The sequence below is a fragment of the Mustela erminea genome, chromosome 1 (assembly GCF_009829155.1).
Source record: "Mustela erminea isolate mMusErm1 chromosome 1, mMusErm1.Pri, whole genome shotgun sequence".
NCBI lineage: Eukaryota > Metazoa > Chordata > Mammalia > Carnivora > Mustelidae > Mustela > Mustela erminea.
In genome coordinates this window covers 209663122-209685022 of record NC_045614.1, presented here as the reverse complement: position 1 = coordinate 209685022, position 21901 = coordinate 209663122, and the positions used below count along the sequence as shown (strand labels likewise).

Sequence of the window (21901 nt, the reverse complement as noted above, 5' to 3'; positions counted from 1 at the left end):
CAGCCAGTCAAGCAAAGTCAAGAATGATGCTGGGAATAAAAGTGCTTTATTGCAGATAAAAGAGAATTATAGAAATATGCCAAAGGAGTCCTCAGCAGAAAAACAAAGGATGAACCCCAGGGTCTCATTACTGGAGAGACTGTGTCCTATAAAGGTGAGGCTGCAAACACTCTAGAGAATACGGACCCACTGCTCCTAGGAGAAACGCAGGGCTGGGTTCCTGCAAGCCTCTGATCACCTCTACGACGCCCCATCAACACGCAATCTTGCTTCATGCGTGTTTCTTTTTAAAGATACCTATTATATATTGATTCGTTAACACTGAACAAGGCTGACAGCACGGTAACTCGTGCCTCAACGAAGCTAATCTAACACTCATATTTTCTCCTTAAGGCACATCACAGCCTTCTCGTGCTTAGGAACACCAGACAGCCCTTCAGTGCTATGCTTGGGCCATTTTAAACACCGGCACCATCAACGAAGAGCACACAGAGGCAAACATGACACTAGGCAATATGATGGCACACATGACAATAGATGGCAAAACAAACAAACAAACAAAATACTTGTTCTTGATAGAAGAGCTGAAACAACAAGGCAGATGTCACCTTATACAACCCCAGTTGGGAAAGGACTCCACGGCGGCTCCCATGTTTGCCTCCCCACCCAGGAATGACTGTGAAAATACCATATTGATCCGGGGGGCTTACAAATGAGTTTTTGCAAGTAGGCAATTTAGAAATACAGAATCTTTGAATAATGGGAACTGACAGGTAACAGAGCCAGACATCTAACAAAAGAAGAGCAGGGGTGTCTGGGGGACTCAGTCGGTTAAGTGTCTGCCTTCAGCTCAGGTCATGAGCTCGGGGTCCTGGGATGGAGCCCCAAGATGGGCTCCCTGTTCTGGGGGGAGCCTGCTTCTCCCTCTCCCTCTGCCTCCTCCCCTTGTGCCTGTGTGCTCTCTCTCAAATAAATAAAATCTTTAAAACAAAACAAAACTAAACTAAACAAAACCAAAAAAACCCAGCAGTTTCTAGTACTCCATAAAGAGGTACTTACATTTTGGGATTCCTTTGGACAAAGAACGTTACATTCAAGTCATTTAGCTCAATAGGAGCTTTATGGAAACAATGTTCTCCCACTTACTGGGAATGGAGAGGTCCAGTCCATTTTGCATATTCCGTGCTTCTGCCATTGTCCGCTCAACAATGCATCCTTATCTTTTCCAGTCACAATGGAATCGTCTCAGGCAAATCTTCATCCGATTTCCCTCCCCAGAGGAGGCACAGCTCAGCTTGTTCTGGGGGGAAAGGGTGCCGATAGAACACGCAGACGCCAATTTGGCAGCACCAGACGCCACCAGCAATAACCCCGAAGTCCCCAGCACTGTGGAGACACGGTCTGGTATCAGACGTCTTTTGCTGATTGCCCCGCTGGGTTTGGGGGATCTGGGAAGGCGCAAGGTTATTTAGGAACTGCTGCTGTCACTATACTTAGGGGTTGACTTTTGGGGATCGTGGTGCACCCCTCCAAAAACAAGACTTAGCCACTATCTGGGGAATTCTTGGCCACCACACTGTGTCTTCCTCCTGTGGAATCACAGAGTGCCTGGGGCCTGTATTTGGTTTTAACTCCATGTGCCTTAACACTGGGTTTCCAGAGTAAAAAGTATGTTGGCAATTCGAGCCCAGCAAATGCTTGCGCTGGCCTCCGGGGTCCCTTTGCTGTTTTCTCATGATCAGGTACGGCACCTGTTCTGTTTAGAGTAACAGCCCCACGGAACCCACTGGCAGGCCATGGAAACAACAGCTAGACTAAAAGAAGTATGCAAAGAATAAGCCTCTGAGAAAGAATTTTAACCCTTCCCTGTCTCCCTGCCGGGTTCCCAAATCACTGATGGAATAACCCGTCAGTAAACCAGGCAGTGGGACCTGATCTAGGGCCTTGTAGGCTTGGAAGGCTCTTTAAATCCCGCTGCTTCACTGGCCACATTTTCCATTGGAAGACTGATGCCCAAGCCTGAGGAAGAACCGAGCAAGACCCTGTGGCTGGAGGATGGTAACGCAGGGCCACTGAGCAGGTCTCCGACCCAGAGTTCTAGGTTCGTCACACCACATTCTTTTCTAGGTGACCAAGGATCCCATAAATTGCTCTGCGAACTTCCCACCACCGACACCATCCTGGCCTGCTCCCAGGAACAGAAGACAGGGCACTCGAGGTCAACCTCAGGTGCATCACCTCTCCCCACCCCTCCCCCCAGCCCTCCCAACGAGAAGTGGGCACAGCCCAGACCACAAAAAGGAGCGTGAGTTCTACTTTCAAGATGCTTCCACACGCAGCATTTCCGAGCACACCCAGTTCAGCCAGGGGTCACTGGGCACGCACACTGTCTGGGCAGCCCACTGTCCGTCAGCTGGTGGGCATCTGGAAACGGCATTCAACCACCCCCCTTTCCCGTCCTTCTCCACGGTGAATTCGTATCATCCTTTCTTTCTGACAAATACGCAGGCTGGGTAGAGAGTTGGTCAGTCAGGATGCCAGGTGCTCCAAAAACCCATGGCGTGGCTCTGCCGCCTCTCATCGCCTGCCACACACGCTCCCACACACGTTCCCATGCCTGTTCACACACTCTCTCTGCTGGAAAACTCCCCCCACCCTGTTCCAAGTGCTCACGAATCCAGTTCTGTTTCCACAACACTTAGTTTGAATCCTAATTATTATTTCTATCATAGCCTGTTTTCAGATAGCGGAGTATTTCCACCTCCCCTATCTACAAGGGCCCCAAGGTCAGGGTCACTGCCCATTCATCTTTGCATCCTGCCCCAGGGCACCACTTGCCATGTGTGCGCTTTATAAACATACCCCTGGAGTATGGAGGGAAAAAAAAAAGCTCTGCGGGAAATTACAGGGCAGAGGAAAATACGTGCGGAAAGAGGCCTGGTCTCCAGGGTACGTGAACATTTTTATTCTGTCATTCTCATGACTTCTCTTTGAAGACCTGAGATTAAAAACACTCCCAGGAAGTCCCAGATACGCGCTCTCCCCTCCTTCCATGATAAAGCCCCGGTCCTCAGTCCAGGTGCGTGATAGGAAGGGCCCAGGCAGGACCTTCCTTGGAAGCAGCTCCTGGGAGAACAGCCTACGAGGCGCCCACCCAAGGAAGGATGCTGAGCCCAAAATGGGCTTTCAAATCGCCAATCCAGCTCCTCCCTTTGCAGCCTTGGACAAGCCACTTATTTTCTCTAAGCCGCAGGTGCCCCATCTGCAGAATGGGTATAATACTCACGGCGTTGTAAGCAAAGTAAAGGAATACTGTTCACATCGAGCTCTTGCTGAAAGTATCCACCAGCGGTGTTGGGGCAGACAATGACCTTCCTGGACTCGACCAGAAGGAGGGGGGCCCGGCTCATGCTTTCAATCCTTCCTCGATCAAGAGTTTCACCTCCATCGACACACATGTGGTCTTTCAGCAAAGACCCTGAGAGGCTCACCTGGGCCTCCTGGGCCTTTCCTTATTGACATTCCCTGGTACGGGACGTAGGCATCTCCCATTCAGACGCCTGCTGAATGCTTCCATGACTTAGCGTCTCCAGGAAGCAGCCTCCGAGACACACCTGAGACTGGCTTCTCGGGGCCACGACTTCCATCGCACTCTCCACCTCCCCTCTTGAGCCCACCCCATGCGAGCAACAATGCACTTCCAGAAGCTCGCTCCTGTCCACAGTGAGCCACAAGTAGTCAAGGTAACAAATCCGAGGAAGAAGTTTCTTTTTGAGAAAAGGAGCCCAAAGGGAATGCTCTGGAATCCTTGCTTCACCCTTGGCACCTGGCCTCCTGGGCTTCTACGGCTCAGTGCACTTGGGCAGACTCCGACTCTCTGGCTTTAGCCCTGGGGGGTCTTGTCTTCCAGTTCTGCCCGGATTCTTCGTCAGGGCCCCACCCCTCTCTCCAGCTCCAGCTCTCAGGGCCCCCGCGTGCGCAGGGCAGGCTCACCCTCCAGGCTTCAGCTCACTGGCATTTCCTCTGCAGGACTCCCCTCCCTGGGTACCACAAGCACTTTCCTGCCTTCTCCCCTACTAGCCCATGAGACAGGGGCTCGCTCTGCTTCCAGCACCTCACCCCAAGACGCCCGCTGCAGGCGCTGACCAGCAGAACGGTGCTGCAGGCCACCCGCAGCCAGGAGGAGCCGAAACTCTGGCCTCTGACAGCAAATACGCAGCCTGAAAAAGACCTCCACACCTGCCCTGATCCAAGACCAGCTGTTGTGCAAGGGGGGTAGGCGGGGTGGGGGGGGGCGCAACTAAGTGGCTGAGGATCCAGCTGTGAATCAGCAGCTCAGAGGGAGGGACCGTGGCTTGGCTTTGTAGCTTCCAAGGCAGGCAAGCGGCACACTGCAAGACTGCCCTACTTAGCCAGCCTCCTTCCTAGCGCTCCCTAAACTGTGCCACAGGATGCTGAACGCCAGCATGACCTGGAATGCTCAAGAACATTCATCGACTTCCCAGGGACTAGCAAGTGCAGGAAGAGAACGTGCCAGCACCACACTCGGGCCATGAGGACACCTGCTCCTAGCTGAGAGGTAAGAACTCGCCCCGGACATCCAGGGGCCTTGTGCAGCCTGAGAGGACAAGGACAAGCTCACCGTTACTATAGGGAAAAGACCAGGGTCCCCACTTCAGGATCCCAGCTGTCATTTGGCAGTTGCGGGGTCAAGGCCAAATCACTCTGTTTCCTCATCTGAACACGAGGGATGACACAGTGCTTCCTCACAAGGTACCTGAAAGGGCTAGAGAAGGTCCTGGAAACATGTGCGGCACAGGACACGGCACACAGACAGCACAAACGCAGCCTTAAGGAGATGGGAAACGTACCTCAGGTAGCGCCTGAGTCCAAGTGCACTGGACCCGGCCGGGACAAGTTCACTCTCCTAGGCCCTGGCCGCAAGCCCGCGCTTTCAGGAAATTCCTAATGAAGCCGGAAATAGCCTATTTTCCCAGATAACCTCCACTTCATCCCTTTTATTTCCAGCCTACAGTTTTTAATGACCCTCTTTACCGAACGACTGCTCTTCAAAGAGAGTTTATTTTATAGTATTTTGCCTCTGGAGGAAGTTGAACCCCCGTGCTCTCTGGGCTCTTAAGAAAAAGAATGCAATCGGGCCATCTGCACCAACGTGGATGGCCCCGGGGATATGGGGCAAAGTGAAGCAACTCAGACAGAGAAAGACAATTACCGTGCGATGTCCCATCTCTGTGTAATCTAGAAAGCAAAACAAAACAGAAACAGACTCATAAACACAGAGACCAAAGCGGTGGTTGTCAGACGGGAGGAGGAGGATGGGCACGGGACGGGCAATGTAGGAGATGAAGTACAACCCCGGGTCTGCAATGTAGGAGATGAAGTACAACCCCGGGTCTGCAATGTAGGAGATGAAGTACAACCCCGGGTCTGCAATGTAGGAGATGAAGTACAACCCCAGGTCTGCACTCGGTCGGTCACGGGGATGTCACGGTGCTGCGGAGGGAAGAGAGTCACTCGCTAACACTGCGAGAACCGAGCATGGTGACAGCGGGTAACTAGACCTATCAGAGGGATCATTCTGTACATTTGTAATGTACAAAAATATCAGAACCCTCTGCTGTATGCCGGAAACTGTTACATTACAGGTCAGTTATATGTCAATTAAAAACAAACAAAAAAGAATTCAGGAGCGTGACAAGGCAGAGATGGGCAGCTCGACAGAGGGAGGAAGCCCGAGGTTAGTCAAGAGCCTGGCTCCTCCCGGTGCTTGGGGCCCCTGTCTCGCACATCTGGGTCTCAGTCTTGTCGTGGTTTAAAAGAGGCAGAGACCAAACCAGATCTCTGGGCCCCTCCCTGCTCTAACATGATCTAACTGTATGAATTACCATAACTGGAGGTTCTGCTTAACAGTCGGCAGCTGCCCCAACGATGTGTGTACCAGCTCTGTCACTGGGCTGACGAGGGACACCCTGGGCGCAGCACCTCTTCTGGAAGGCGGAAAGGCTCGTCAACTTCTTCCATTTCACCGGCTCGGAGGAGCCCGAAGAGGGGATGCCACTGACCGTGCCAGGAGAAAGCCTCCTCCTCACATGCCTCAGAAGCCATCTGGCTGCCAGAGAGGCTGGGTCCTCAGCCCGGGGCAGAGCCCACAGGTGAACTTCTTTTAAAGGAGAATTTTTTTTTTAAGGCCGGTAGCACTTACAGATTCTAAGACTGCTGTGTAAATCAAGGCTCACAGAACAGATTATCTGGAACTGACCAGGAATGAAATTTCAGTCAGTTTCTCGATCAGTTCTCTGGCAGGCCGAGGGAAGAGCTCGCCAGCCGCAGTCTCTTCTATTAACTCTCCAAGCTCTTCAAACCCGCCTCAGTGCGATGCAGTCCCCTGAAAAGTCAGGATGCAGGCGGATGCTGGCTTCTCTTCCCTGCAGCTTTGGGGAGCAGAGCACACCCTGTCTCCGGCTTAGGTATTACACCAAGGTTACCAGAAAATACGGAATACCCAGGTCCATTTGAATTTCAAATAAACACATCGTTTTTTGCTCTATGTTCCACGCAATATTTGGAGCATACTTATGGGAAAAATAAATGCCTCGTTGTTTATCTGAAATTCCAATTTAACTGGGCACCCTGCATTTCTATTTGCTAAATATGGTAACCTTAATTACACCCATTTCAAGCAAAGACTAGTTGGTTCTTAGTCTCCAAAGTATAACAACATCCCCAAACCAACCTCTCCCCCTGCCAAAACAACAACAACAAAAAAACCCCTCAAAACAAAACTTGTCTTTTTACTTCCAGGACATGTTTTTTAAAAGTACGTCCATAAGTATATAATAAAAAAAAAACAAAAAAAGGAGATGTACCTTCTTGTAAGTTTCCCTATTTAAGAGCTCAGGCTGCCTCTGGCCACAGGTTCTGGCACCAGCAGAACTGGCTTCCAACCCGTCAGGGCAGGGGTGGGGGGTAGGGGAAGTAAGAGCAGGAATCAAAGGTGGCTACTTTCTCAAAGAAGCCCACTGGGGCAGAGGGACAGGGGAGGAGGCAGGTGCTGGGGCAGGAGAATGAGAGGAAGTGGCTCCAGTGCTCTGGCCACGGAACATCTGTGTCCCTCTACAGGGACCACCATCCACCTGGTGACAAGTTAACTGTGAGATGCAAGAGAAAGTTACTGCTCTTACAAAAGGCCTCATAGTTGGGAGAGAGACATGTCCCTGTCCCCCACCCCGCCACCAGACTTCTCCCCGGTCTCTGCATCTGGGCTGGGCGCCCACAGTTAGCTTGTGGGGTGGACACGAGCTGCAGGTCCACGAGCAGTTTGCTGCTGGGGTAGGTGAAGACACAAAGCACCTCCCTGAGGTTTTTTTGAAATTATGTTTATTATTCTGGTCAAAAGTTACTCATATAATGCAGTGGTCTTAAATTTTTATTCTGTATGGTTATACAGTCTGAACGGACTAGCTTGCAATCTGAGGCCGTTTTTATAAGCTTTGCTCTGCAAAATGGTGGCAGCATTGTTAGAGGGGAAAGCCCTCCTCGATAAAGAAATTACACTTACGAAAGTAAATCAAGAATAGTGTCCTGCACCTCAGATGACAAAGTGGCTCTAAGCAAGCCATTCCCCCAACTTCACACTGCAAGGGCGTTCGAGAGCTAGAAATTCCTTGGAAAAATCAACTGGCACCCATGACACTCAGATAAGCATCAAGTTTGTAAATTTTTAATCCATGGCACTCAAAAGTGAGAGAATTAAATACAAAGCTAAAATGTGGTAAATCTTCTCACTTCCTCTTCTTTGTGGAATACAGTTTTTCTTCGAGTGGGAGAGGGACAATCCCCTCACACTCTTTCACTTCCTGGGTCAGAGGGTGTTTTACAACATTCGGTCTAATCACATCAATGTCTCGGGACAAATGTTCCATTATGCTCTGGACAGCTGTGGCTGGTGCGTAAAAGTCCACCAAGAAATACCTGCAACAAAACAGAGGCCTGTGAGTTCCTGCGCGCTGCACTGCAACACCCCCGCTGCTGGGTCAGTGCTTGTCCTCTACTGCTCGCCAGATAAAATCAGCTCCGTGCAAACACATGCATGCCCCCGTCAAAGCAGAAACGACCAGCTGACCGGCTGACCAGAAGTGCTTGCCCAGCTTCCCTCTTCCCTATGGCCGGTCCCCTTCCAATCCTGGGAGAATCTGAATCCGAACGAACTCCACGGTACCTGGAAGCGTGTGACATTAGAGTGCGGAGAACAGAAGGGACAGTAAGGTTATGTGTCTAAGGAACAAGAGTGTTCCAGCCAACCAGGCTGAATTTCTCAAACCATTTTTGAGAAAACATTAGGTTAGTCTTCTCGTTTCCTAAAGGATTTTGCAAGTAACTTAATGCACCTGAGAGGCACAGAACCTACCAACAGCCACATTTCACAAACAAGGGAAAAGGTTCTGAAAGGCCTGGGATTGGTCTAAGACTGTCCTGCACATTCGAGAGCTGACAACAGAAGCAAAGTCACGGGAATCCTGGGTAAGGCGAAGAACCAAGCATTCCTCCACTCGCACGCAGCAGACTGATCTAGAAGGCCGTCTCATCCAGCCCACCGTTCTCACCACATGGACAACTTCATTGGCTCGGTTGGATGGTGTCAGAAAGGAAGAAACAGCCTTCCTCCCTGGCCGCGCCCGCCTCTCAATTCTAAAGTCGAAGCCTCCCTTGCACTGTTGGGTTCGAACCACAGGGCTGCGAAAGGGCAGTTTTCGGTGCTGTAGTTCAGAATTCTGCAACGTTCCAGCTGGCTGCGGGGACCTCTGACATCGCGTATTTTGCTCTAGCCGCACTCTCCTCCCCAAGCATGTTCCCTTCCTAGGTCTTTGCACTCACTGTTCCTTCTGCCGGAAATGTTCTTCGCCCGAGTTCCACAGAGCTCAGGCCTCACTTCCATCACGTCTGTGTCCCAATGGCCCTTTGTCAGAGAGGTCCTCTGATCACATCTCCTGAAGCAGCCCCCCTGGCCTGCCCGTCCAGCCGCCTTACTCCCTCCGCCCGTCTCAGTGCCTCATTGCGTCCCACGGCGCTCAGCACCACGCTGCAGGACACAGCTGTTCACTGGCTGTCTGTCTCATCCACTAACACGTAACTGCCCTAGGACGGACTCTGCTGCTCCATGCCTGCACCCTGAACAGAGGCTAACACACACCAGGTCCCCAGTAAACCCCGACGGGGGTACTGTTAGCATGGAAGGTGGGATTCTCACAGAAAGCAGAAGAGACCAAAGTGAAAATGGACAGGGGACTTAGGAGAAAAGGGATGACATTTTGTATAATTCCGTAACAAAGAGAGTTCAAAACATATAAAACCACTTCCCAAGTGAACATTCACCCTTAGCTGAGCCTAGTGGGAAAGTTATTCAAGTAAACAATTATTACAACTGAAAGGACAGAGAACCATACACCATGCAAAAACACTAATCCAAAGAAAGCTCGAGTGGCTACAGTAATACCAATGCAGATTGCAGATCAAAGAAAATTACCAGGGATAAAAACAGATAATATTTAATGATCAGCTCACCAAGACACAACAACCCTAAACGTGCAAGCAGCGGACAACAGAGCTTCATCATACAGGAAGTAAAAACAGAACTGAAAAGAGAAATAAACAAGTCCATAATTATGGTTGGAGACTTAATATTTCTCAGTAATCAATAAAAGCAGTATACCGAAAATCAGCCAGGATATCGAAAAAGTGGGCAGCACCATCAACCAACCAGATCTGACATTTATAAAACCCTCCAAACAAGGAGAACAGGAGGCGCACTGTTCACTGTGGCAAACAGAACAGTTACCAAAGTCAACCATAATCTGGGCCACAAAATGAGTCTCCATAAATCAAAAGGGATTCGAATCTCACAGAAGACACTTGGGGAAATCCCCAAATACTCGGAAACTACACATAAATCTAAACAGCCTACGGGTCAAAGAAAAAAAATCAAAAGGGAACGTCAACTGAATGAAAACGAAAACAACAAATCAAAGTTTGGGGAATGCCACTAAAGCAGGAAATTTATAGCACTAAACACCTATGTAAGAAAGGAAAAGCCTCAAAACTTCCACCTTAAGAAACTACAAGAAAGAACAGAGCCCCTGGGGGCTCAGTCCTTAAGCCTCTGCCTTCAGCTGAGGTCATGATCCCAAGGTCCTGGGATCTGAGCCCAGAGCCCTGCATCAGGCTCCCTGCTCAGTGGGAAGCCTGATTCTCCCTCTCCCACTCCCCCCACCCATGTTCCCTTTCTTGCTGTCTCTGTCACATAAATAAATAAAATCTTAAAAAAAAAAAAAGAACAAATTACAAACACAGATAAGACCAAGGGGGGGGGGGGAAGAGAAAAGAAAAGGAAAAAAAAAGAATGAAGATCAGAGCAGAAATCTCTGAAGCAGAAAACAGAAAAACAATAGAGACCATCAATGAAACCAAACACTAGTTCACTAAAACCAGTAAAACTGATCCACCTCTAGTCAGACCAATCAGAAGAAAAGGGTAAGAGACAAATTACTAATATTCAGGAAAGACAGAGGTGAAATGGATACAAATTTTACAGATAATAAAAGAATGGAAAAGACTATTATAAACAAATTTTGCAGTAAATTTGACAACTTAAATTCCTTGAAAAATGTAAACTACCAAAACTTCTTCCAAAAAGTAGGTAACTTGAATAGCCCTGTATCTATTAAAGAAATCAAATGTGTAATTATTTTTTTATTTTTTATTTTATTTTTTTAAAAGATTTTATTTATTTGTCAGAGACAGACGGAGAGAGAGCGAGCGAGCACAGGCAGACAGAGAGGCAGGCAGAGGCAGAGGGAGAAGCAGGCTCCCTGCCGAGCAAGGAGCCCGGGATGTAGGACTCGATCCCAGGACCCTGGGATCATGACCTGAGCCGAAGGCAGCTGCTTCTTTCCACAGAGGCGCCTGGGTGGCTCAGTGGGTTAAGTCTCTGCCTTTGGTCATGATCCCAGGGTCCTGGGATCGAGTCCCACAGCATCATGGCATCATTGGGCTCTCTGCTCAGCAGGGAGCCTGCTTCCCCCCCCCTCTTTGCCTGCTGCTCTGACTACTTGTGCTCTCTCTCTGTCAAATAAATAAATAAAATCTTTAAAAGAAAAAACAACAAAACAACAACAACAACAAAAAACTTTCCATAAAGAAAACCAAAGCCCTAAATGGCTTCACCAGTGAATTCTGCCAAACGTTTGAGGAAAAACACACCAATTTTTATATAAATTGGTCCAGAAAACAGGACAACACTTCCCAATTTGTTCTATGAGGCCAGCATTACCCTGATGCCAAAATCAGACAAAGACATTACAAGAAAAGAAAAGATCTGATCAATAGCTCTCACAAACATAAATGGAAAAAAAAAGAAATTAGCAAATGGACTACTGAAATATATGCAAAGAATAATACATCATGGTCAAGCAGAGTTTATCATAGAAAACAAGACTGGTTTAACACCTGAAATCAATCCATGTAAATCACCATATTAACAAACTAAAAAAGAAAAACCTTAATATGGGTATTAAGGAGGGCACATATTATGATGAGCACTGGGTGTTATACACAACTAATGAATCACTGAACATTACATCAGAAACTAATGACGTACTATATACTGGCTAACAGAACATAATACAAAGAAAAGAAAAACTCTATCATGTGATCATTGCAATAGAAGCCAAAAAAAAAAAAAAAAGCTTTAACAAAATTCCACATCCAATTCCTGATAAACTCTCAGCAAAGTAGGGATACAGGGGAACTTCTTCAACCTTTTGTTACAAAGGATATCTTCGCAAAACATGTAACTAACATCATACCAACTGGTCAAAGTCCTAATGCTTTTCCAAGACTGAGAATAAACAACAGTGTCTACTCTCATCATTTCTAGTCCACATTTTACTGGAGGTTTTTGCAGTGCAATAAGGCAAGTAAAAAGTAAAGGCATCCAGATTGATAAGGAAGTAGCTAAAATTATCTGTATTTACAAATGAAATGACTGTGTATATAGAAGAGCCTAAGAAATTTACAAAAAAGATCCTAGAAATAATATGTGAGTTAGCAAGGTTGCAGTCTACACAAATCAACTGCATTTCCTACATACTAGCAACAAATAATCACACCTTGAAATTAAATATGAAATACTTAAGGATAAATCTGACAAAAGGTGTGCAAGACCTGTACACTAAAAACCATAAAACATTACTAAAAGAAATTAAAGAAAAATGACATAAATGGAGATACACCTTGTTCATGGGTAGGAAGATTCAAATTTATTTAGATGCCAGTTCTCCAAAATTGATCTATAAATTCCCAGGGATCCCAATCAAAATCCTAAGACATTTTTGTTAGAAATTGATGAACTGATTCTAAGCTACACAGGGAAATTCAAAGGACCTACAACAACCAAAACAACTTTGATATCAAGAATAAAGTTGAAGGATTAACACTACCTGATTTTAAGACTTTATAAGGAAAGTTATGGTAATCAAGGCAGTATGGTATTTGTATAAAGATACACAAACAGCTCAACAGAACAGAGTCCAGAAACAGATTCATACATATATGCACAAAATACATACATGCACAACTGATTTTTGACAAAGGCGTAAGGGCAACTCAAAGAGAAAGAGGGCAGTCTTTTCAACAAATGGTGCTGAATAATTCCATATCTGTATGCAAAAAAAATGAACTTTGATCCATACTTGTATCATATACAAAAATTGACTCAAACTTTAACACGGATCTAAATATAAAATATAAAGCTGTAAAACTAGAAAAAAAACACAGGAGAAAACTTTTATGACCTTCAGTTAAGCAAAGAAACTTTAGGCAATACTAAAAGCAAAATCCATAAACAAAAATTCAATAAACTGGACTTCATCAAAACTAAACACTGTTCTCTGAAAGATACTATTAAGATAATAAAAAGACAAGCCACAGACTGGGATTTGCAAATCACATGCCCGATAAAGGACTTGTTTCTAGAATATAAAAAACTCAAAATTTACTTTAAAAATCCCCAATTTTTTAAAAATGCACATAAAATTTGAACAGGCATTTCACCAAAGATATATTATGGCAAAGAAGCACCTGCCAAAGATGCTTAATACATTAGAGACACTCAAATTAAAACCACAAGTAGATACCTACTAGAACAGCTAAAATCAAAAAAAGACTGACCTTACCAAGTGTTAGTGAGGATAGAGAGCAACTGGCATTCTCATAGGCTGCTAGTGGGAATGCAGAATGATACAATTGTTTCAGTATTTTCTTAAAAGTTCATAAACTTGCTGTTGTGATCAAGCCCTTCTACTCCTAGGTATTCATCCAAGAAAATTAAAGCATTAGTCCACACAACAACTTGTATGTGAATGTTCACTATGGCTCTACTTACAACCCCAAACTGGAAATGACACATATATTCATCAACACGTCAACTGGGGTCACCTGGGAGGTTCAGTGGGTTAAGGCTCTCCCTTTGGCTCAGGTCATAATCTCAGGGTCCTGGGATCTAGTCCCAAATCAGGCTCTTTGCTCAGCAGGGAGCCTGCTTTCCCCACTCTCTCTGCCTGCCTCTCTGCCTACCTGTGATCTCTGTCTGTAGAAACCAAACATGTCAACTGATAAACTGTGCTATGTCCATACAATGGCATACTACTCAGCCATAAAAAGGAATAAGCTACCGATACAAATGAATCTCCTAATACTTTTGCTGGTGCAAAGAAACCGGTATAAAAAAGGGCACATGCTATCTGATTTTATTTCAGTAAGATTCTATGAAATATAAACTAATCTACAAGGAAAGAAAGCAGACCTCTGGTAGTTAGAGACGGGAACAAGTGGAGGGAATCGTCACAGGACACAGGACGGAAATTACGGGGTGACCAAATTATTTATTATCTTGATTGTGGTGACTTCACAGTGATATGTATGTGGGTGTCAAGCCTTATTAAAGTATACGCTTCATGTGCAGTTTATTGTGTTGTTAATTATATCTATATAAATCAAAGCTGTTGATTTAATAATGGTGCATAAAAAGCTGAATGGGCAGGACTTGGTGAATGATTTGATTTGGGTAATGGTGATGAGAAAGCAACTACAGATAACAAAGACTCCCAGATTTTCTCAAGAAAATAAATAAAAATAGCATAAACTGGGGTGCCTGGATGGCTCAGTCGGTTAAGCATCCAACTCTTGGTTTGAGCTCAGGTCATGATCTCAGGGTCGTGGGAACAAGGGGAGTCTGCATGAGGACTCTCTCTCTCCCTCAGCCTTCTGCCCCTTCCCTGCCCACACTCTCTCTAAAATAAATAAATTAATCTTATTTTCAAAATAGTGTAGGGGTACCTAGGTGTCTCAGTTGGCTAAGCAATTGTCTTCGGCTTAGGTCATGGTCCCAGAGACCCGGAATCGAGCCCCACGCTGGGCTCCCTCCTCAGTGGGGAGTCTGCTTCTCCCTCTGCCTCTGCCCCTCCCCCTGCTCCTTCTCGCTCTCTCTCTCAAATAAATAAAATCTTTTTTTAAAAAAATGGTATGAACTCTTCCCCATCATCAGGCAAACTTCTTGAGGAAGTAACTCGTAACGTTTGCTCACTGATGAGATTACCATTTGGGCTTACTCTGAAAATTATACACCAAATGGCCAAATTTTCCAAAACACAATTCCACTTGTTTATTTCTACTCCATATGAAAGGGACTAGGTTTGCAATCACCCAACTTAAGAACTGCTCATTTGTTCAACATTTAATTTCTGATTACTTACCTTTAGTAAGGCTCCGCAAAAGAACCTAAAAAGTCAGTGTGATCAATCTTAAATTTCTCTTTGCCAGTCCGCAGCCCCCCATCCACCGGCCAGCCTGCAGTAACTATGGCCGCCTGGTGGCCAGGGCAGGGAACTCTCACACTCAGCACAGCCCCGCCATTTCTTTCTTCGATTTTATTCATTTGTTCTTTCATTTCGTATTCATCAAAGTGTCCCTCCAAACTATCACCGACAAGTTATGACCTCCACCCCTGTTCACCAACATTCCCACCATAGCTGACTCTATAGCTCCTTCCTCTTCCCATGCCCTTTGTCTAGGTTCCCTAAAATAGTCTTCCTCTTTTATTACACTAAAGCCCTGCACCAACGGCCTGAGGCAGTGCGCTGGTGAAATGCCACGTGTTACAATGGGGTAATATGCAGGCGAGTGCTTAGCAAGGGCTTGACATGCCCTGGACACTCAATAACCCGGGCAATCACCACTGCCAGTCCTGGGAAGTACCCGCCTCCTTCCAGAAAGTCCGCAGGGGGCTCCTGCTCTCCAGTTAAGTCTGCCCCAGCAGTCAAGTCTTCAAGTTATTTGATACCCTACCTGGGGTTCAGAAATCATTGTTTTCTCCCATTTTCCATTCAACTGTACCAGAGGCATTTTTGTGGGCTAGCGTCAGTGTCTAAACATGTTTTTAAGAGAAAGAGTGGGTGTGCAGTTGCCAACCACCACTCGACTGCCCACAAATCAAGTCTCACACAGTCTTCCTGAACAACAATATCCACACACGAGCACTCACCAAGTCATCCTAAGAAAGACCCCCAAAGCTTTTGGATACCATTTCGTGATAAGGGTAAAAAGACTACCCAAGGATGGAAGCTGGAGGCCAGCTACTATCAGAAACCTCTTATTTCTGGGGTGCCTGGGTGGCTCAGTGGGTTAAGCCTCTGCCTTCGGCTCAGGTCACGATCCCAGGGTCCTGGGATCGAGTCCCACTTCGGGCTCGCTGCTCAGCGGGGAGCCTGCTTCTTCTCTCTCTCTCTGCCTACTTGTGACCTCTGTCTGTCAAATAAATAAATAATTAAAAATCTTAAAGAAAAAAAAAGAAGAAACTTATTTCAGGAATTAAAAGGAAAGTGTCTTACATAGAGAGAGTTTTCTAGTTTTCAAAGTGCTTTCACATCTTTTAAACAGCTTCTGAGGAAGACGACGAACAGGAAGTAGATGCTCCACTCCGTGTGGCAATTCAGAAAATGGAAGAGGAGGAAATGGTGCTGCGTGCGGTTTCGGTCCAGGAGCCCTCTCCTAGCAACACTACTGCTCTAGTAGTTTTTAAAGTGGTCCTCCCACACATGGCCTCCTTTGAGTTTTATAACGATTAAGTCATTAGCTCAAGGTCACTCAGCTACTAAGTGGCAGCAGCCAGGATTCTAACAAAGCAGGTCTTTTCACTCCAGGAAAGTAGCCACACACAGCTTTGGGACCAGTGGGTTACAGAATCGCAGAATATAAGTGGCAGAGAGGACCAGAGACAATGCGGTCCAACCCGACTGTGCTTAGAAGGGAACAGGGGAACAGATCTGCTCCAGGACACAGGATAAAAAGCAGACCCGACAGTTCCCCACTCTGTCAATCACATCTCTTGGTACCTGCAGCCTCTACAGGCTTCTCAAGGATAAGAAATCCTACCCAGAAAAAGGCCTAAACATCCTAAGATTAGGCTATAACTGGGCTTCTAGAAGATCCCTGTTACTACAAAAATGTTTCCGGCCTTTACCTTCTACGCAGTGTGCCTTCCCTCCCCCAGGCATGATACTCCCGCTAGCAACCAAACCTAAACAAGAGCAAGGCCAAAATGCAGATGGGTTTGTGCCCACAACTACAGCAGTGACAGTCATTTCATGCTTATCACCCCGCTGATCTGTGCCTAGGGCTCGTGTGGGCAAAAACTGCTTCTACTCCCATGCTCCTTTTTATACTGTGGAAATTTCCACAAAAATGAACCACCAGCAAAATAGAGAAGAGGGCAAGTAGCTTCAGAGATGGGCAGATCTTACTGTATTCACCACTCCTGGTTGAAAGCTGAAGCTCTTAGCCTCCAGCTAAGCCCCATCCAGGGCATGAAGTGGTCTGTCCCCACCACGGGGGAGCCAAGCAGAAATCGAGGACAAACTCAGTCTCCGCCTGGCTTAGTGGCCCAAGCACACAGGTCAACAGCCCATGATGGCTTTCCCATACAGAAAAGGCCATGACTGATTCTTGGGCGTTGCCAATATATATATATATTTATATATGTGTATATTTTGTTTTCAGGTAAGCAGACAAACTTAACTGGTCTGTGAACACCTATTACAGGCAGACCTCAAAAAGAGGCTAAAAAGGAGGTATGTATGGCCCTGACCTCCCAAAACATTTAGTCCCACTGGAGAGAGTGGTCACAGGGCTACTGTGCTGTCAGACCAGGGTCCCACTATTTATACAAGTCCCCCAGTCCTGTAGGAGGCTCTGAAATGACAGTAATGGACATCTGACTCCCGACTGCTGGGCTTTTCTAACTACAGAAGGATGATCCGAGGAATGACGGTGACCTGACAGCATACAGAGCGCAGCCCTGCCTTTTTCCATTTTGGCCTCTGAAGAAAGTGAGCCTACAAACAACCTGTTTAGAGTAGTGGGTTCGGCAGTTTCTGATGCCTGCAAGGATCGCCATCCTGTGACCACACAGGTCCACAACTATTAAGTTGAAAAAAATGACCTTGAATTCCCCTGACCCCTACTCTTTACATCCTGAGGGCTACCACGGAGAAGCCATTCTGAAACCCACGTGAGCGGCTGTTCAGGGAAGGGAGCAAAAGAGGAATGTCTCAGTCTCCAGGGGAATCCGAGCCCTCTGCCCCACCGTCAGCCTGGCCCTAAGAGGGGAGGATCAAGAGGATTCAAGAACCACAATTAAATACCCACCTCTACTTCTACCCTAACCAAGCTAGGCAGAACCAAAACCAAGACTAAACTCACAACACATGCGGACTCTTTCTTATCTCCATCCTCACAATTTAGAGAATAGTTGAGAATTTTGACTACAATTGCATGTGCCTTGACATACCTCAAAGCTGGCTTTCTGAAAAAGGAAAAGAGTTCTCCAAACAGTTTTCCATTCTCTAATCAACAATTAAATCAGTGCACGGACAAATCATTCTGGAAAGCCCCGTTTAGCCATCGACGGTCTAATCAGATCATTCGATCGGCTGCTCAGTGGCACTGTGAAGTGGTCCTGCACATCGGGCCGCCCGGGCTGATGTCAGTATCACCCCTGCCTTAAACACAAAGCCCGGCAGTGTTTACATTGAAAGGTGTGGTTTCCCATGTGTGGTTCTAATTATAGAATCACACTTCATCTACGAGGCAGAAATCAGCTTTACCCAAGCCTCTCTTTCGCCTACAGAAAAGCACTTAACATTTACGCAGCACCAACTCCGCCGAACTGGAAGTAGAGAGATGGCAGCTAGGGTCAAGCAGACAAAGTACAAACAGAGGTTCCATACACTGATGCAACCCCCAGCACAGAGTCTCGTGTTCTAAAGGTGGCGGGAATGATTTCCCAGCTAGAACCTGCCCACGTGGTGTTCGAGGTGCTAACTGACCCTCCTTTTTATTTCTTAAGACACTGAACATTCCCAGTCTCTCTGCCACCGTGACTGAAACCCCAGGGATCGAAGACCCTGAGAACGGCCCCCCCAGGACAGACGGTCCAATCCCGGAAAATGACGCCGCCAAGAACGCTGCATGCACAGCACGGGCTTGCCGAGGGCGCCGCAGCTCTGCCTGGCCTTTCACTCCTCCTCTCTGGGGTCCCAGGCCCAGTCTCCCTCAGTCACCTTCTGCCTAAGCTGTCACCACCCACCCCCCTGCCTGGCCCCAGGTTGTTGAGGGAAGATATGTGTCTCTGTGCAATGTTCCTACACTTAAAGGTCATTATTTGTTTTTTATTTCACTTTTGTCTTAACCCTGTTATTTACAAGTTTGGCGTAAAAACGCCTGCCTGAATTTGAGTGATAGTCTTTGTTTCTGTTTCTCTCAGACACAGTCGCACACTCACAGCCTCCCCTTCCCCCTAGCAGACAAGTGGAAATTTCCACTGAAGCGCTCAGTGGCTCACGGGGGGTGGGGGGGTGGAGGAGGGGGATGGGAGGGATTTGACGCCCTGAAGCATCTTCCAGCATCTTCCAGCCTTTCGGAGGGGAGGAAACAGATCCGTCTGAATGCCAGTTTCCAGACCGTATCAGTTAAACCTTGCTGGCTTCAGACTTCACTGAGACAGTGAATTCCTCACCTTAAGAGCAAGGAACCGTCTGCATGGAAAAGCCCTATTTCTTTTTATATCTATTGGGTCTCATACATTTTTAAAACCACTAAACCTACTGGAGAACTCTTACAAATCTCGAGATGCTGCCACTAAAAAGGAACCCTGCCAAGGCCACAGCAGCTCTGCCTTGAAACCCAGCTGTGGAGCACCTTTGCACACAGGAACGGGGTCAGGAGGCTGGCCTGGGCCTACTGCTGGCAGGAAAGCACGAGAACATGGAAATGTCAGCTAACAGGAAAACTACAGAGAAGCCTCAATCCCCTCTAGAGTGGGTGCCAGAAGTTCTTTTGGAGTAAAGCTGCAGACACGTTTGGGGAGCAAGTCAGTAAAATTCCATGATTCACCACAGAGCCGGTTATTTTTACCGTTCTGCTTACCCGTAAATAGAAGGGCATCTTATATGTAGGCCAGCAGATCTTATAAGCACCTATTCACGTTTCAAAACAGACGAGAATGGAGAAAGGGGCAAAACAGGCAAGAAAAACCTCCTTCAGCACATAAGAATTCCTTTACACACGCCTTCTGCACTAAGTTCCATCTCCACGCAGTAAAATCGGACCTGCTAGGAACGGCCAAAGCCCGTCGGGGGCATCCTTTTCCAAACAAGCACAAGCCCAGCACGGAACTATGGACCACAGTGTGTACTACGGCTGTTTCTCTACCAGAAAGCCCGCTGAGTCTCAGCCCAGCCCCATCTAGTGGAGAGAGAGCCTTACGCTAGTCAGGGCAGCCCTGAAGTCTGACACCTGAGCACTTCGGCAGCAGGCGCCTCACACCATGACTCAGAAAATGCCTGTCCCTCTTTAGCCAGCCCACCACTGCTCCCCTCTGCACGTGTCACATCGTCACCTTTCAGACTCTGAGGTCTACAGTAAGCATCTTCCACGCCAACCCTCCCTTGCTCCGAGTTGATAAAGGCGAGCATCTGAAGGTACCAAGTAGGGAAAACCAACGGGTCCCCAGGAGACCAAAGCAAATCCAGAGCTGAGAATGAATCTCAGAACGTTTAAGACCCACCCCCCCACCTGCCTCCCCGCAACCTGCGTCAGGCTCCAATCATTTCCAGATGATTGGAGACAACAGGTGTTTTAGAGACAACAGGTGTTTTAGTAAGGCCAAATCCTCCATCTAGAATTTGGTCCAGAAGACCCAAACCTCCCAACCACCCCAACGTGCCCAAAGAGCAAAGGGGACATCTGGTTAACTCCTTCCTGGTCTAATTCACATCACCTGGGGCACAACTTAACTAATATGTGGAACACCACAAGCGTACTTGATTTTTTGGCATATACTGGTCAGAGACCTGATACAGCAATAAACGCCTCCTCCCCTGGGGAGCCCCCCCCCCCATAACCCTGAGGCAGCAGTATCTCTCCTACCTATGCACTTTTCTACCCACCCGGGCAAGGATGGAGAACGACAGAGGCAATCCAACAACAACACGGCAAGTAACGTGGCAGAGACGGGCTGTCAGCCAGGCCGGGTGGTCACTGCTGTGCCAGGCCCCTGCCCGGGTATCTCTTTGGCCAGTGCCTAGGTCAGCAATGTGCAAGCACGTCCCTGACTCAACGGAAAACCACTTGTGACCAGGAACCACACCGGATCACAAGAACCAACCAGAGACCTAGGAATACCACCAGGATAGACATTTCCTCCCATAAAATGTAAGAACAACAAACACATAATACCAACAGTACCACGGGTGATGTGCATTCTTGGAGGACATCTAGGCTCACTCGTTAGCTAAAAAAAAACTGGCTCTCAAATACCAACCCCAGGACTCAAACCAGTGCCTCACTGAAATTATAGATATATGCCATGTCTCCAGGGATGTTCCAAGAGTTAAAAACTTCCGAATGCTAAGTTTACAACAAACAAGTCCGCTGTTTCTTCTTAATCACTTCGAAAAATTGAGCCTTTCCAGCACCCAGCACAGAATCCTGGCATATAATCCACTTAATACATGTTTGTGACCCCTGATGTGGCTGTATGCAAGGGACACACAGACCTTACCAAATGCACAAAAAACCTGGTACAAACATCACTGCAGGGAGTGACCCGAGGGGAGGGCTGGCTGAAGTCAGGAGAGAATATCAGACTACCCTTAAGCTCCACACTACAGACATCTGACACACCACTCAAGTTTAAATTTTTACCCCCCCGGGTAACTCCAAAATACATTAGCCTCTCATCTCTCATCTCCTCTTTAATCAAAAGTCACTGTGAAGAATAGTAATGAGTGTTATAAAAATAAAAGGTAACAGTCAAAGTTGATAAATGAAGGCAACTTACTGAAGGGCTTCTCACCATTATTACACTCACATACGCTGCGCATCTCCGGAAGGGATCAGACTCTCCAAAGGATCCCACACCTAATTGCTTACGCTCGCTCGCTCACGCGCTCTCTCTCTCTCTCTCTCACACACACACACACACCCCATTTTTTGGTAGAGTGTATCTGTCTAACTAGTATTTCAGAGACCACACTTTGGAAAATGCTACCTTAAACAAATACATACCAGACATTGATTAATACCAGAAACCCAAGCTTACATCATGAACCTCCCCAACTAGGAGGGAGGTCCCGTGTCTATATACAATACACATATATATTACCCTTTATGAATGTTACTCCTCCTTTGCTGAGGAGTCTGAGAGTAAAAGGGCCAGAGATAAAATCGTTAAATGTGAATGAACAAAGTGACAGCAAGAGTCCTTGGT

General features: G+C 47.0%; 1 protein-coding gene across 2 annotated transcripts in view; it reads right to left on the bottom strand.

Moving 5' to 3' along the window:
* Positions 1-7719: 7719 nt before the first annotated feature.
* The window catches only part of MRPS6 (mitochondrial ribosomal protein S6), a 66664-nt gene continuing 52482 nt past the window's right edge, over positions 7720-21901 (bottom strand). For both annotated transcript variants that reach the window (XM_032354285.1, XM_032354279.1), the window contains exon 3: positions 7720-7992. In XM_032354285.1, coding sequence (XP_032210176.1) covers positions 7803-7992 — 190 coding nt within the window. In that variant the 3' untranslated portion in view covers positions 7720-7802. The remainder of the gene's footprint in view (positions 7993-21901) is intronic.